The sequence below is a fragment of the Boleophthalmus pectinirostris genome, unplaced genomic scaffold (assembly GCF_026225935.1).
Source record: "Boleophthalmus pectinirostris isolate CB_2022bp ecotype Guang Dong unplaced genomic scaffold, ASM2622593v1 HiC_scaffold_6, whole genome shotgun sequence".
NCBI classification, from domain to species: Eukaryota; Metazoa; Chordata; class Actinopteri; order Gobiiformes; family Gobiidae; genus Boleophthalmus; species Boleophthalmus pectinirostris.
The window spans coordinates 35,251,382-35,268,328 of record NW_026571447.1 but is presented as its reverse complement, the minus strand read 5'-3'; the positions used below and the strand labels follow the sequence as shown (position 1 = coordinate 35,268,328).

General features: G+C 41.0%; 1 protein-coding gene across 1 annotated transcript in view; it reads left to right on the top strand.

Annotated features, from left to right (window-relative positions):
* Positions 1-16,428, top strand: part of sim1a (SIM bHLH transcription factor 1a) — a 50,708-nt gene extending 34,280 nt beyond the window's left edge. The window contains exons 9-12 of the mRNA XM_055164033.1: positions 9,413-9,563; positions 12,248-12,478; positions 12,589-12,757; positions 14,632-16,428. Coding sequence (XP_055020008.1) covers positions 9,413-9,563; positions 12,248-12,478; positions 12,589-12,757; positions 14,632-15,269 — 1,189 coding nt within the window. The 3' untranslated portion in view covers positions 15,270-16,428. The remainder of the gene's footprint in view (positions 1-9,412; positions 9,564-12,247; positions 12,479-12,588; positions 12,758-14,631) is intronic.
* The last annotated feature ends 519 nt before the right edge of the window (positions 16,429-16,947 follow it).

Sequence of the window (16,947 nt, the reverse complement as noted above, 5' to 3'; positions counted from 1 at the left end):
CGAATAATAATATTATTCTGAATTTAGTCAGAACAATTCTACGTGATGTCATGTAGTACTTGAAATGATACTGACCACTGGAGACAATACACACAGATGTTTTTTTTTACTTGTTTTGTTTTTATTTTTGACCATAAAGCTGCTTAGTTCACACTAAAATAAAAACAAATAAATAATAGACAAAAAAAGATAAAAAACATATACTTTATTCTATTTAGAAGGTAAAATAAGTAATTCCGCTGTCTTAAAATAACAATATTAATGTGCATTGACGAAGTGTTAGAAATCTGACATGTTGAAGTGAATTGCGTTCCTCAGACACAATGGTTTATTCCTATTGACACAGGCGCATGTACAGATGGGATCGGCGCCCCCTGTCTGTCAACTCAAGTGTCATCGCCGTCATACGAGATAATGAGATCTGTGCGCAAACAGCTCAGAGGGAAGCAATTAGCGGAAGGTTAATTAGAAAAATGACTTGTATTTGTCAAGAAATAGAAAGAAAGTTTGATCTGGAGGTTTTTATCAGAGGAGACAAAGGGTGATGCAATGAAACCTGGTGTATATATATATATATATATATATATTTTGGTCATCTTTAGTGTAAATCTGTTGCGTTTTTGAGAGATTTGTATGCGGTGAGCGGCTCAGAATCGACCATTGTCCGTTGTTGGTGTGTGGGGCCAGTGGAGACTCCAGTACAGTTGATCCAGGCCTGTGTGTAAACAACAGGGAGGCTGCGGACGTCTGGTGTTTCTCAATATGAAGTTTGATTCATGGAGTTGGATGGTGAAATTCAGCAAACAAGGCCACTTTTCCTGTTTGTCGCTGTCGGCCAATCAGAGCCCGCTCCCTTTGTCCACTCAACCAATCACCGGTCTCATATAAATGCACTTTCTCTCCTCTCCCTCCTCAAATAGACATTACATATTTAAAGAGACGTTAAACACCCTCCTGAAGCTTTACTCCGTCCCTAAGCAAAACCTGAAAAATCCTCCAGAGTGGGCGGCGCGCGGCGGGTTGGGGACAGCGGGTGTGGGGCGGGCTCTGGAGCGATGATTGACAGCCGACTGACAACCACAACAATCCAACGTGACTTTGAAACAGAGCGGACTTTTTATAGAACTATAATAAAATCTGGAAGATGAATCCAAAATGTGTGAAAAATCCCTCAGTCGTCCAAGTAGAATCCATGGAAAAGGAGAAATTCAATTTATCGACTGGACAAAAGTTTATTTGATCGAATACGTTTCACAGCTCATCCAAGTTGCTTCTTCAGTTGTCAACTTTATATTTTACAATTATTATCTCTGTTTTAAGTCTGTAAAATCACTCAGCACACACTCTATACACTTTTCTCACACAGGACAGTTACAACCTTTTTTGCATCCCTCTTAAAATGTATCACTGCTGTCGTCCTTTTGTTATTCTCCTCCTTTATGTAACAAACCAAAGATTAATTTATTCCATAATGGAGCCTACAGCGCAAAGTCACTGCTCCATTTTTGGAGACTCGCACCTGCGCAGTACAACACTGCACCCGCCCATTAACCCGAGATTATATCAAACTTTTGCGCTGCCTACACCACGGACTGAACCAAGACTAAACCAGGACTAAACCAGGACTGAACTCTAGGACTAAAACAGGAGTAAACCAGGACTAAACCAGGACTGAACTCTAGGACTAAAACAGGAGTAAACCAGGACTAAACCAGGACTAAACCAGAACTAACCCAGGACTAACCTAAGACTGATTCCAGGACTGAAGAGGAGGATTAAACCAGGACTGAACTAGGACTAAAACAGGAGTAAACCAGGACTAAACCAGGACTAACCCAGGACTAGCCTAGGACTGATTCCAGGACTGAAGCGGAGAACTAAACCAGGACTAAACTCTAGAACTAAAACAGGAGTAAACCAGGACTAAACCAGGACTAAACCAGAACTAACCCAGGACTAAACTAGGACTGATTCCAGGACTGAAGCGGAGGACTAAACCAGGACTAAACTCTAGGACTAAAACAGGACTGAACTAAGACTAAAACAAGAGTAAACCAGTACTAAACCAGGACTAAACCAGAACTAACCTAGGACTGATTCCAGGACTGAAGCGGAGGACTAAACCAGGACTGAACTCTAGGACTAAAACAGGAGTAAACCAGGACTAAACCAGGACTAAACCAGAACTGAAACAGGACTCACTGTCAGGACGGGCTCGGAGGCGACCGCAGGAGAAAGGACCGTCTCAGCTTCGGCTCAATTGCCCTATCACACTTTGTGGACAAACTGCTCGGGGTTCTAGCTCTTAAGTCCAAGATTAGTCCTGGTTTAGACCTGGTTTAGTCCTGACCCGCCCGTGTGTAATTACTACCCGCCTGTAATACGCAGTACGTGTTTATATGCTGTAAAGAAAAGCATGCAAAATTGCGCAAAAAAAATCCGAGAAACAGCGAGATCGTGAAAAGTGAACCACGATATAGCGAGGGACGACTGTAATTCGATATATTGTGATGGTCCACGAGAACTTTGACGATATCAAGATATTTCGGTTATTGTTTTTAACATCATGATCATTCTTCCTCCAATCTAGATAAATCTGGACTTAATTTCCATCGCCACAACAATCCCGCGTAGCCACGTTTCCGAAGCGGTGATTTGTTCAAAGGGAAACCCGGAGAAACAAGCTGTAAGCCATAAAGAGTGATTTAGTTTACAGTCCATCAATTATAAGGTGGTTAACACAGCGGTATTATGGGATGGACGCAGCGAGCAGAGGAGACTTCTGTGGAGCGGTTTAATGTGAGGTTTTATGAGCTTTAAATCACCGAACTTCTGTCAAATTCACACATCAGGGCAATAAAATAATGTACACAAGAGGGATCGTGTGGTTAGGCAGTGTGGGTAACAGCAGCTACAGCCGTTTCAGGAGGAATTTATCAGGATGGAGTAAGAATAGGTAGGACATTTTTGGAGTCAAGACATATTATGCTGTTTTCTGATCTATGTTATAATGTCGTTTCCTCATCACAAACAGACCTGGAGTTTTCAGTTGAAGAAAAACGGTTGAGCGCTTCACTGGGTCATTTAAAAAGTACCGTATTTTTTGGACCATAAGGAGTAATATCGGTAATGTTGAATTCTCTCGTCTTTTTTCATACATAAGTCGCACTGGATTATAAGGCACATTCAACGAAAAAAAAAAACGGGCGACACTTGAGACTGATCCCTTAGCCCAGGCGTCCACGATCCATCGGCAGATCGTGGTGTAAATTTGCTCGCCGTTGCCTGTCTGGCTTGGTGAATTATGAATGTGAATGTGGGTGGATCATTTAAGTTTGTTTATTTGTTTATTTTCTTTGAGTAATAATGTGTTTAATGCAGTTTTGCGCACATTTGTTTACATTTTACAGAAACAAAACTTAAAACCACATGGATAATTTGCATAAACTATAAGCGCTGAAAAAAACTGATTGCTCCTTGTGCCCTGATGTGTTCAGCTTCTGTCGGACTAAACGACACGACAATCCATCAAGCGGTGCGGCTTCGTAGTTTACCAAAGTCGTACTAAAACATTTTGACAGATTTTTGAGAAAATTAAAAGATTTTAAGTGCGCCTTATAGTCCGAAAAAGCACTGAAAATAACTTGCTCCTTGTGCGCTGATGCGGTTCAGCTTCTGTCGGACTAAGGATCGTAAATTGGGCTTTTTCCTGACTACAGGTCGCTATAATTCTCCGACGATCCATCAGGCAGTGCAGCTTCGTAGTTTACCAAAGTCGTACTAAAACATTTTGACAGATTTTTGAGCGCCGTGTACCACATAAAATCAATTCGAGGTCAGTAAGCACAACCAGAATTAATACATAAGGCGCACCGGATTATAAAGTGCACTGTTGATTTTTTTTTTTTTTTTTTTGAGAATTAAAGGATTTTAAATGTGCCTTACACTCCGAAAAATAGGGTTTAAAAAAAAAAAAGCCTTACAGGTGCTCTACCAGGAGGATTTCAACCCTGGAATTGCCGATGTGTACTAACGTAAAGGTAAAAGGAGCTGAAAACCACCACTACGTGACATCACAAGGAGGAACAGAGCATTTTAACAGAATAATAAAAGGCTACTCCAACATGTGTGAATGAAATAAAACACAACTCCAGGTCTGTTTTTGAGGAGGTAACAACATTCTAACATGGATTAAAGCTCACAGGAGTCAATTTTGCGTAACATAGGATCTTCAAGTGGTTTCTTTTAGGGTTTTTGAATCTTCTCGTTCCTGGTTTAGTCTCGATTTAGGACAATGTCATAAAAAACTGCAGTTGCAAACCCATTTCGTTTCTAGTACTTCTTGCACTTTCCCACATGAGGCAGGTTCAAACAGAGACAAAAGTTTTTCTCTCCACACAAAGGCGTATCAGAGGGAGTTTTATCAGGGAGTGTTGATTCACCGGTAGCGTTGGTGTGTTCAGCCGTAGATAGGACGAGATATGGACCCTTCACCTGTGCATGACCCCCCCATACTGGGCTAAGGCTGATAACCTGTGACCCTCCTGCTCCTACACTCCGCTCCTCACAGACGTCTGGGAAAAACTTTAGAAAGTACGAGATAATAGGTCTGAATGATTTTACAGAAATACTAATCCATCTTAAAAAAGAGTGAATATAATGAAAAAGTTCAATATTCTTTTAATTTCAGAAAGTCAAACCCATATATTATATAAACTCATGACACAATGAAATATGACTTGAATTTTTATGATAATGGTTAAAAGATAATGAAAACCCAAAATTCAGTGTCTCAGAAAATTAGAATTTTACATAAGATCAATTTAAGAAACAGATATTTAAAAAGAAATGTCAGGCTTCTGAAAAGTCTCTTCATTTCTATGCAACTTGGACTCGAGTCAGACTTGAGTCACTATTTTTAGGACTTGAGAATTGACTTGATAAAATGGACTAAGACTTGGGACTCGACTTGGACTTGGGACTTGACTGACTTGAGGCCTGTGACTTAAGAAGACTTGAGAAGCACTTTTAAATCTGAATTTGTTCTATTCTGACTGTAATGATTCACTGTAAGATCTTGTCAAGACATTTAAAAAGAAAAAATTGCATTTCTACAACTCTTAAATACTATATAATTATTCATATATAAATATACTACAACTATAAAAGTACAATAAAAGTATGACTTGGACATGACTTGGACTTATGGACCAGTGACTCGAAACTCTACTTGGACTTGCCTTTATTTGACTTGGGACTTGACTTGGACTTGAGGTCAAAGACTTGAGACTTACTTGAGACTTGCAAAATGGTCCGACCTCTGGTGATCTCCCTGCGGCGCTGCTCAGGTGAATTGGAAGCCCATGGTGCTTTGATATTTTCAGATCTTCTGCATTGCTGGGTCTAGTGTCTCTCAACTTCCTCTTGTCTTTTAGTTTATTTCTTTATTTATTTGCATTTTAATTTCATGAACCAAATTTTCAGTATGGGTGTGCAAAAATATTGAAATATCGATGTATCGTATTGCTTAATTTGATGACACAGTATTGATATCGTGGTCTGCTGTATCGATATTTATCACCAAGAGTATTTTTAGATATATTTTACTAAATTATTTTGTGTCAGAGCGACTATTGTGTTGACATTTTCACTGCTTTGTGTAAAATGGGTATTTTCAGGCTGGCGCCACCTAGTGCCTCCAATCAATTTTATTTCTCTCCAGCGACTAGTTCAGGAATCAGAATACATTAGACGGTTTACAAGAACCCTGGAAGTGCGAGTTCGGACACCGGACAATCAGCGAAGAGCCATACATTCTGTGTTGTCAACGATTCCCAAGATCGAGGATTTAAAGCCGGAATAAAGAGAATGTTTGGTGAATTTTATCAAGGGGAAAGACGTTATTGCCCTTTTTCCTACGGGATTTGAAAAAAGCTTAAAATACCAGATAGCCCAGCAGTGCATTACATACGTCACGACCAAATAGCAGCGATTGGTTAAATAAAAAAAGTACCCGTTTAATTTTAATGCTGCAAGACTGCGACAGTTTCCACAAAGTGAAACTAGCTGACAAATCAGGCTGTATTTTCATATTAATTTTGTACAAACTTAGAGGACTTAGTAAACTTTTACTATCACAGCCATGATTTAGGCTTTGTTTTTTTCACTAAAATGTATTGAATCGATTTGAAATATATCACAGAGGTGAGACCAAGTCGTTGTTTTGCAAGTCTCAGGTAAGTCTCAAGTCTTTCACCTCAAGCCCGAGTCAAGTCCCAAGTAATTACAGCCAAGTCCAAGTCGAGTCTCGCGTCACTGGTCCATAAGTCCAAGTCAAGTCCAAGGCGTCTGCTTTGAGCTTCAAGTCATTTCAAGTCTTTAAACCAAAGTACCAAATATAACTTTTTGCAATTTATGACTTTTAAGATAAATTGTACTTATACAGTCATAGTATAATTATACGTGAGTATTTATAGAGTATAAAAGAGTTGTAGAAATGCAATTTGTTTCTTTGTAAATGTCTTGGCAATATCTTAGTGTGAATCAGAATAGAACGAATTCATATTTAAAAGTGCTTCTCAAGTCTTCCCAAGTCATTGACCCTCAAGTCGAAGTTGAGTCCCAAGTCTTAGTCCATTTTATCAAGTCAAGTCTCAAGTCCTAAAAATAGCGACTCAAGTCTGACTTGAGTCTAAGTCACGACTTGCAAGTCCCCACCTCTGATATATCGTATCGAATCATACTGAATCAAAAGTGCACTATATCGAAAAAACATATCGTATCGTGGCCTATGTATCGAGGTGTGTATCGTATCGGCAAATTCTTAATGACACGCAGCCCTAATTTTCAGATTCAAAATGTTTGCCAAATTAAATCTTATATAATTTCCATTTCAGGCATGTTTTTGATGAGGAAACAATGTTATTAAGATGGTACAAAAGGTAAAAAAAAAAGGAATAGTTCTCTCCTAAATTTCAAATAAAAAGTCATATATTGCATCGAGATATAACAATTACGCTCTATTAATAGTTTCCAAATACGTTTTTATTTGTACTGTAATGTTTTTAACCACTGCTTCTGTTTTTGTCTAATCATTCCTCCTCCGATTTAGAGAAATCACAGCAGAAGCCAGTGTAGTAGAGTGTGATTAGGACTCCTTTGGCTTGAATTATTTATTTATTTTAGCATTTTAGTTTCATGAATCACAATTTTCAGATTCAAAAACGTTTGCCAAATTAGCTCTTGCGGTTCCATTTCCCTCGTAGCGCGGACTGGCTCTGTGACAGCTCGGCCTTGTTTCCACTCCAGTTTCGCCCGGAGACTGTAGCTCTTCTAATCCCTGTTCTAATGTGCGTTTGTGTGAGCGGAGACTGAGCAGAGCCGCCACAATCGCTCACTGTTTGTCCAAGGAAAAGATTCGGAGTCTGCCGAGAGCTCCGCGGCTCTTCACACACACATCTATTCCCATTTCCCTCCGGTGAGACGCTCCGGTCCCTGCCACGGGAAATTTGAATTTAAGATGGAGGAGGGAAACATCGCTCCATCTGCCGCCTCCGTCCTCAACAAGCTGCACACAGCTCTGTCACATTTAAGGCTGTCAAGAATGAAGGAATGAAAAAATAAATAACTGAAATTAATTAATAAATTAGTACAATCAATACATCGATAACATTTAATTTTAGGGTACACTTATTAACATCAGACTACCTGTTAATTATAGTTGCAGATGGTTAATTTGTCATTAATTAGTATTTATTCAGCCCTTATTAATGTTTAAATCCCCATAAGCTTATTCTGCATTTACAAACACTTTCCTATTAATACACTCCTTATTACTGCTTATTAGTTTGACATTCATGAATTATGATTCTAATAAGCTTTTTGTAATAAGTGTTTTATTTACGACTAATAGAACAAGAAGTGTAGTTTTTATTTATTTGCACTTAATAAATTTAGCTTACACTTATGTAATAAAACACTCTCTATTAGGTGTTAATAGAAGCCAACTAACCCTTAATAAACAGCTTAAAGAAATGTAGATAAAATGTAGATAAAAGTGTCCAGGTCAGATTGGTATAACAGTGTTAATACTGAGTTAAAATTTGGGATTGAAACTCAAATCTCTCCAAGAATATAGTGTGCAAATATGTAATGATTGTTGATTATTGTCACCAGAGCGTTTGTCACTGAAACAACAGTGAAAATATTTCATTCACTTTATTCACGTTGCCTAAAATATCACTTTTCCTGTAGTGTGTGACCAGCTTTATCAAATCAAACTTTCTGAATGAGAAAGTTTTGTGGCCTTGGCTGATAAATGATTTTTATAACTCTCCCAGTTACTATTTTTACAATTATATTGTAAGTAAGTAAGTAAGTAAGTCTTTATTTATATAGCACTTTTCACAGACACTTTTGTCACAAAGATGCTTTACAGAGCTTTATTCAGCATTATTCATTCACTCTATACCTGGTGATGGTAAACTACTATTGTATCAAAAGAAACAGAAAATGCACACCAAGATTCCTGCAGAGGTGCAAATGCAAGGAGCATTTCACCCTGGTCAAGCTACTATTGTAGCCACAGCTGCCCTGGGGCAGACTGACAGAAGCGCGGCTGCCATGCCAATCGGCGCCATCGGTCCCTCCGACCAACACCATCACTCACACACACCACTTTCATACTAGGCAATGTGGGTGAAGTGTCTTGCCTAAGAACACAACAACAGTTATTCCCACTGGCGCCCCCTGTGACTCCTGATTTTCCCAGTGTCTCCCATTTAAGTACTAACCAGGCCCGGCCCTGCTGAGCTTCTGAGATCTGACGGGATCAGGCTTTTTACAAGCCGGTATGGCCACAACTGTGGCTTGAAAAATTACAATTATGGATTCACCAAACTCTCCTGCCCATCGTCCCTGCAGCTCATGGTCTCATGTGTTTCAGGGACACAGAGTATAAGAGTTTGTGTCTCATGTGTTTCAGGGACACAGAGTATAAGAGTTTGTGTCTCGTGTGTTTCAGGGACACAGAGTATAAGAGTTTGTGTCTCGTGTGTTTCAGGGACACAGAGTATAAGAGTTTGTGTCTCGTGTGTTTCAGGGACACAGAGTATAAGAGTTTGTGTCTCGTGTGTTTCAGGGACACAGAGTATAAGAGTTTGTGTCTCGTGTGTTTCAGGGACACAGAGTATAAGAGTTTGTGTCTCGTGTGTTTCAGGGACACAGAGTATAAGAGTTTGTGTCTCGTGTGTTTCAGGGACACAGAGTATAAGAGTTTGTGTCTCGTGTGTTTCAGGGACACAGAGTATAAGAGTTTGTGTCTCGTGTGTTTCAGGGACACAGAGTATAAGAGTTTGTGTCTCGTGTGTTTCAGGGACACAGAGTATAAGAGTTTGTGTCTCGTGTGTTTCAGGGACACAGAGTATAAGGGCCTGCAGCTGTCTCTGGACCAGATCTCGTCCAAGTCTTCGTTCCCCTTCAGCAGCAGCAGCTCCACAGACCGGACCTCCAGAGGAAGAGTGTCCCGACCCAAAACTAAAGCCAGACTCTCCCCGTACACTCAGGTAAGACTCTGCAGGTGCTTTTGTTTGTCTGTCACATTTGATTATTTATTTTATACAGTCTCTGACCAGTTTTAGTTGACAGACAATTGCAGTGCATTGTTCAGTTCTGATCTGATCAGATTGGTAATTAATAATTTTTTGTTGTAATTGTGGGGCTGATATGAAGCAGCAGTGGTGCAGTAGGTTGAGCATTTTGCCTTGAACCAGAGGGTAACTCAAACCTTGCCTTAGTTCTGTCCACTGCTATTGAGAATATTGCATTTCCTGCTCTATTCACAAAATTCCGAGGTTAAAACGTCCAAATGATAAAATAAAACAGTCTGTATTGATATCTGAAACATATATTTAAAAGAATAGTTAGGGTATGATGTAATGCTCAAAGTTAGTTTGTATTAAATCCCAAATAGGTTCATAATGGGCCCATGAGCTCCGTCAGTGTACAGAGGCTACAGCGAGCCTGGAGGCGCTGTTTTGTTCAGTTTGTGGTGAACAGAGTAAATGTTTATCCAGATGATCGAATGGATTTAATGAGATTATCAGACGGTCGGGTCAGAGACGAGCAGCCAAGACACAAAACAGCCAAAAACAGCCCAAAAACAGCTCCAGTCCTCATTATGCTGTTTAAAATCAGAGGAGAATTTCCACTCACTGTTTAAGCTCAACTAAGCAGAAAAGCGTCCTTAAATGAGACATATTTTTCCTGGTACTTAGTTGGAGTACCTGACTTTGTAAATCAGTAAATTTTGAACAAATGAAACACAAATGAAAGTGGGTTGCCAGGGCCTGAGTCTAAACTTGTTTTTGTCACTTTATGTTTAGGCCGTCTCTCATGTAAAAGCTCAGAACCTCTAGAATTCCCTCCCTGAGCTGCAGAGGCTTCACTAGCACTGACTCATGATTGGCTGTAGGTGCCGGGGTTTAGGTAGTGACCATTCAGATCAGACAAACCACTGTTGGGCAAGTTACTTTAAAACTGTAATACTTTATTTATGACTTGTTACTGTCATTTCAAAGTAATTATTTATATTACAATTTTACTGTATTAAAAATGTAAGACATTACACGACTATTACAGCACTTTTAAGTTACTCTCACTCTAACTGTGAAGATGCTGAACCTTTGTGCCGTATATGGACTGAACCAGGACTGAACCAGAACTGAACCAGAGCTGAACTCAGACTGAACCAGGACTGAACCAGAATTAAACCACGTCTAAACCAGGACTGAACCAGGACTAAACTAGGTCTAAACCAGGACTAAACTAGGACTAAGCCGGAGCTGAACCAGAACTGAACCAGGTCGGAGCGGAGTTCTGTGTCGGTTCTTTAGCTCGCGGTCACCCAACGATCTACGCGGGCGCATCTCCAGTATTTCACCGCTGCTGATATCACTGTGATTTTAGCGAATTTGTATGAAGAAAAACCCACCACTTCAATCCAGGTTAAAAAAGCAACGCGTGTTACTGACATTTGTACCGAGTAAAATATTACTGTTATACTGAACATTATTACGTTACAGCAAAAAGCAATGCATTACAGTAATTTGTTACTTTTATAACGCGTTACTCCCAACACTGTTCAAAACACCAAATTATAACCACGAACAGCTTGGTGATCGTGTCCAATGTTTTTTTGTAATTAAGAATAAATCAGCAGAATAATTATCAGTAAAAGCAGTATCAAATTTCTTCTTCATATCTGGAGACACAGACACAGTCTCTATCAGTGGTATGGACTTTGAAGTTGTGACTTGGACTCGAGTCAGACTTGAGTCACTATTTTTAGGACCTGAGACTTGACTTGATAAAACAGACCAAAACTTGGGACCCGACTTGGACTTGAACATTAATTACAGTGACCTGGTACTTGACTCGGACTTGAGGCCTGTGACTTGAGAAGACTTTGTGCTTCTCCAAAAGAATATAAAATACTTTTTTCTTTACAGTTGATGCATACGGTGCTTAATTTTACAAGAACAAACTGGAGCATGTCCCTCTCACTTCTCTGTTTGTTACGTTGGATGCAACTGAAGTACTGTGATACTCAAATGTACTACAGTAATATACAGTACAGTAAAGTAAAATAGAGGAAACTACAAAGAACATGATCCTTCTATTTCAAGTGCAGAATACACAACAAAATAACTGATATTAAGCACTTTTAAATCTGAATATTTTCTGTTCTGACCATCATGATTCACACTAAGATCTTGTCAAGATATTTCTACTCTTATATAAATACTCATACATAAATATGCCGCGACTTTTTAAGTACAATTTAATTTAAAGTTCATATAAATTACAAAAATCTAAGATATATTTGGTACTTTTTAGTTTGAAATGACTTGAAGCCCAAAGCAGACGACTTGGACTTGACTTGGACTTATGGGCCAGTGACTTGAGACTCAAATTGGACTTGCCTGTATTTGACTTGGGACATGACTCAGACTTGAGGTCAAAGACTTAAGACTTGCAAAACAACGACTTGGTCCCACCTTTGGTCTCTACCCATCCATCCATCCATCCATCTGTCTATTTATAGAGAAAAAATCTTTAAATAAGTAAGTAAGTCTTTAGTTATATAGCTCTTTTCACAGACATATGTCACAAAGACGCTTTACAGAGCATTATTCAGCATTATTCATTCAAGAAATTTAATGTGATCTCTTGTCTCTGTCTCCCTCAGTTTGGGGGTTTCCAGGCGGAGCGCTCAGAGTCGGACAGAGACAGTCCGTGGGGGAGCAGTCCTCTCACAGACTCGGCCTCGCCTCAGCTTCTGGACCACGGTGAATCCATGGACTCCTCCTGCGTCTTCAGACAGTTCACCGACCCCAGGAGCCTGTGCTACGGGCTGACGGAGGAGCAGTACCACCCCCATCCAGAGGGGCACTCACACCACCTACACTCACATCCACAGGTGAGCGCTCGGACAAACACTAGAATGTTTATTTTGATGGAGTCATGCAGGTGTTTTGATAACTATAGTAAATGAGCACAACAGTAACATTTGCCTTTGCCTCTGCACAGGGTCACGCGTGCGACAGGGGGCGCTGTGAGGCGGGCCGGTACTTCCTGGGTCCTCCCCCCGCGGGCAGAGAGTCGTGGTGGGGCGTGGGCCGGTCTGTTCTGGGGAAAGACTCGGCGGAGGGATACGACAGCAGCCTGCCTCACCTCACCGCAGTGCACAGCTACCACGGTGAGAGTGAGGGTCAGCCTGGAGTGGAACTGGAGTGTTCTGCATGGATGTATATGCTGGAATGTTCAACAGTTTCCGTGGTGACACAATACACACATTAACACTGTCAAAAAGGTTTCAGCAATTCAAGAAAAAAGAAAAAATGCATTTAAACAACACATTTTCAGGAGGTTGTGATCAATATGAGCCTCATGGTCACGATCAGGTGTTTGACAAACAGGTGAGAGTGAAAAAAACTGCTGGCTCATGCTATATTATGTGTGAGAGACTTGTTTAACAGCACAAATCATCTCCTGTTGTAGTTCCAACTAAATCAGCTCGTTCTGGAAAGATAAAGCAAACCTGGGCATTGTTCAGCTCCCGGGCCACATACGCCCCTTCGTTTGACTCTGATCGGCCCATTTAAGCTCATTTGGAATTACAAAATAAACATATTTTATAATTTTACTTCATGCATGGACTAAAGCTGCATTGCTTTTATTTTAGAGGTGTTTTTAAATGACATTTTTTGTAAGGCAATCTCACTTTTTCATTGCATAGTCACAACATAAACTCTTACCAGTCTCATCAAATTATCAAAACAATGATATTTATCGCTTTTAATAAAGAAATACAATTGATATTATGCAGAATTAAGTTAAGCATTTCTGTTTCTCATGTGACCCCATGGAAAAAATAACTGCTAACCCCTGGATTAAAGTCTAACAAAGCCTCAGACAGAACAGTGCCTCCAGTTTGCATTACATCTCCAGGGGAACAAGTTGACGACATTGGCTGCAAAGTATCAATATGATCCTCTTTCCCAGAGCTTAAAACCTCTGGCATCATAATTTACCTTCCTCTTTTTACTCCAGTTATTTATTCTTTTTTTTTTTTTTTTTTTTTTAAATCAATATGTTTTGTGTGAAAGTGAAAGAATAATCTAAAACGTATGATTTCCACAAAGGTGAAACGATAAAAGGTGAATTGCCCAAACTAAACTAAAAAACAAAATCAAAGACATACTTAGGCTGTGTTCAGACTGCAGCCTGAAGTGACCCAAAGCTGATTTTTTGTCCCTATGCTCCTGTATCTGATCTTTTAATGACAGTCTGAACCACACAGATCAGATTTTTAAAAATGTGACCCAGGACACTTGGATATGATCCTAAAACCGATAAATATCCGATCTTTTGACATGTGATTTCAGTCTGAACGACCAAAGCGCATTCATCCGACCTACACGTCAGGCTCGGAGGGAAAGTGAGGCTAGAGAGTCATTTAATATTTGGGGGGATCATTGTATTCAGGCCAAATTGGAGGGGTATCATCGGAACTGGGCGGTTTTTGAAATGACTGTTAAAGAAATGTCTGAGCGCGGCTACATACGGTCCTGGCGCCAATGTCAGCGAAAAATAAAGAGCCTGCGAGTCAAATAAAAAGAGGGTAAAGACTCAAACAAACAAAGTGACGTATGACCTGTCCGTTTTACGAAGAACTGACTGTATTTTGCGAGACAAGCCCAGAGTTTAGACGAATTCCAGAAACACTGAGCATCGTGTCCTTCAATGCTCATGCGGGACACTTTTGGGACATTTAAAGTTCACACTGGAGATCACATACAAGTCGCATTTAATTGGAAATGTGAACGACCTTGCAAAAAAATCAAGTTTCACCAAAAAAATCCAAATTGAGCATTAAGCCCTGCAGTCTGAACGTAGACATAGAGCATTTGTGGAGCATTTGTGGAGAGAAAAGACGTCTGCTTTTCTTTCAACTAGATTTAACAAAAGTTAGATTTTTTTGACATGTTCTGCCATTTACGCTTTGACCAATAAGCTTGTATTCTTTGCCTCGATGTTCCGCCTTTCCTGATCTCTAATCTCTGCCCACAGGTCGCGGTCACTGGGACGAGGACAGCGTGGTGAGTTCTCCTGAAGGGGGCTCCACCAGCGACTCCAGCCCCCCGCAGCCGCCCAGCCGAATCCAGAGCCTCATCCGCGCGACGCAGCAGATGATAAAAGAAGAAGAGAGCAGGCTTCACGTGCGCAAACTCACTCAGGACGTCCCCCTCGGCCCCGCCAACGGCCTCCCCAAAGCCCCCTGCTACGCCCCCGACTACCCGCCCGCCCCGTTACCCCTACAGACGATGGTGTGCCGAGGGCTGAGCCACGTGGTCAGCCCCAACGCCAGCCCCGCTCCACTGTCCCGACTCAGCAGCCCCGTCTCCAAACCAAAAGACTACCATCAAAGTGACTTATCTCCGTCCATCTCTCTACCGCTGCATCATTCGTTTGCCAGATCGGGGCCGTGTTCGGGATCGCCCACCCCGGCACCCGCCCTGTACCCGTCGCACCCGCACGCCCACAAGCACCTGCCGTATTCTCTCAACGGGTACGCCCTGGACAGTATCTACGACGCGGACTCGCTCAGAAGTTCCACGCACTTGGAGATGGGCGCTCACGCACGGTTAGCGTCGGAGCAAAGCCAAGCACTTAAAGGGACTTCGGTAATTATCGCCAACGGCAGCTAACAGCTAACTGCAAACGGCGAACGACTTGTCAGAATATGTGAAACGGCTAGAAATCTGTTGGGTCATGAAAACTTTCCAAAAAAGAAACATCAACATGAGTTAAAATTAGTTGACATTTTTTAATTTATTTGAATTTAAGATTGTTTCATTTCATTTTTACTCTCAAAATAGTTTTTAAAATACGTTTTGAAGCTGGGGTACCCGATTGTTTCTGATAAATGAGAGCATCGAGTTTAGTGAAAGCAGCACCTGAATAAATCTGATCACGACTCATATTTGGATCTAAGACTATGTTCAGACTAGGGATGGGCATGATTAATCGATTAATCGATAATTGATCATTAAGAATTTCATCGATTACGTAAATTTTAATCGACAAACCGAATGTAGGTTGCTGTGCGTAGCGTTGAGTGACCAAACAGGTCTGTACATGTGTCTCTCTGCACTCAGTAGGAGCGAGCAAACACAAACAGTAGGTCAGCCTGTAGCGTGCCAAAGCACAAATGTGTATTTAACGATGACTTGTACAAGAAATTCCACGCTCTCTGTTGCGTTCGGGACAAGTGTGAGTCCATGTGCACAGTGTACAAAGCAGCACATATGTTTCGGTGTCCAGTGGGAAAAAGCTTTACCAGGTGAGAGTCGCTCAATGTGGATGACGAGTCCCCACGTCCCTCCCCCCCGTACGGTGTCCTGGTTTTGACAAACGCAAATCTGGTCACACTAACCTGTATTCCACTGAATCATGTCTTTTAATCCGACAGAAATTGAACCACATCAGCGACACAAGAGCTGTAGTTTTATCTTCGCTTAGTTTATGCAAATTAGCGATGCGGTTTTAAGTTTAGTTTCTGTGAGAGTTGCGCCTGAAATGACCCAAATCTGACTTTTTTCAACCCAATGTGACCTGTTTCTGATCTTTTAATGACAGTCTGAATGACACAGATCTGATTTTTTTCAAATGCGACACAGGACACTTGGATATGTGGTCCTAAAACTGATACATATCTGATCTTTTGACATGTGACTTCAGTCTGAACAGTCAGGTCACATTCATCCCACCTACACGTCAGGCTCAGAATCTCATCAATGGAGGGAAAGCGAGGTTAGCGAGTTTATTCATATTTGTGGGGGTTTACCTGGTTCAGTTCTGGGTTAATTCTGGTTAAATCTTGGTTTAGGCCTGATTTAGACCTGGTTTAGTTCTGGGTTAGACCTGGTTTAGTTCTGAGATAGAACTGCTTTAGTCCTAGGTTAGACCTGGATGATGCCTGCATGTAAACCTGGTTTTAATCCTGGTTTTACCTGGTTCGGTCCTGGATTGAATCTGGTTTGATCTCGGTTTAGGCCCGAGATGGTAGGCCCTGGTTTACTTCTGGGTTAGACCTGGTTTAGTTTTGGGTAAGACCTGGTTTACATGTCAGGCTTGGCGGGATCGCTGTATTTAGGCCAAATTGGAGTCGTCTTATCGGAACCAGGAGGTTGTTGAAATGATTGCCAAAGAAATGCCCGAGCACGGCGACACAGTTGGTCCTGGCTCCAATGTCAACGAAAACCAAACACAAGGAGATTAAAGCGGCCGTGGACCTGTAACCTGTCCATTTTACGAAGAACTGGACCATATTTTGGGAGACAACCCCAGAGTTTAGGCGACTTAAACACTGAACACGCTCGCTGA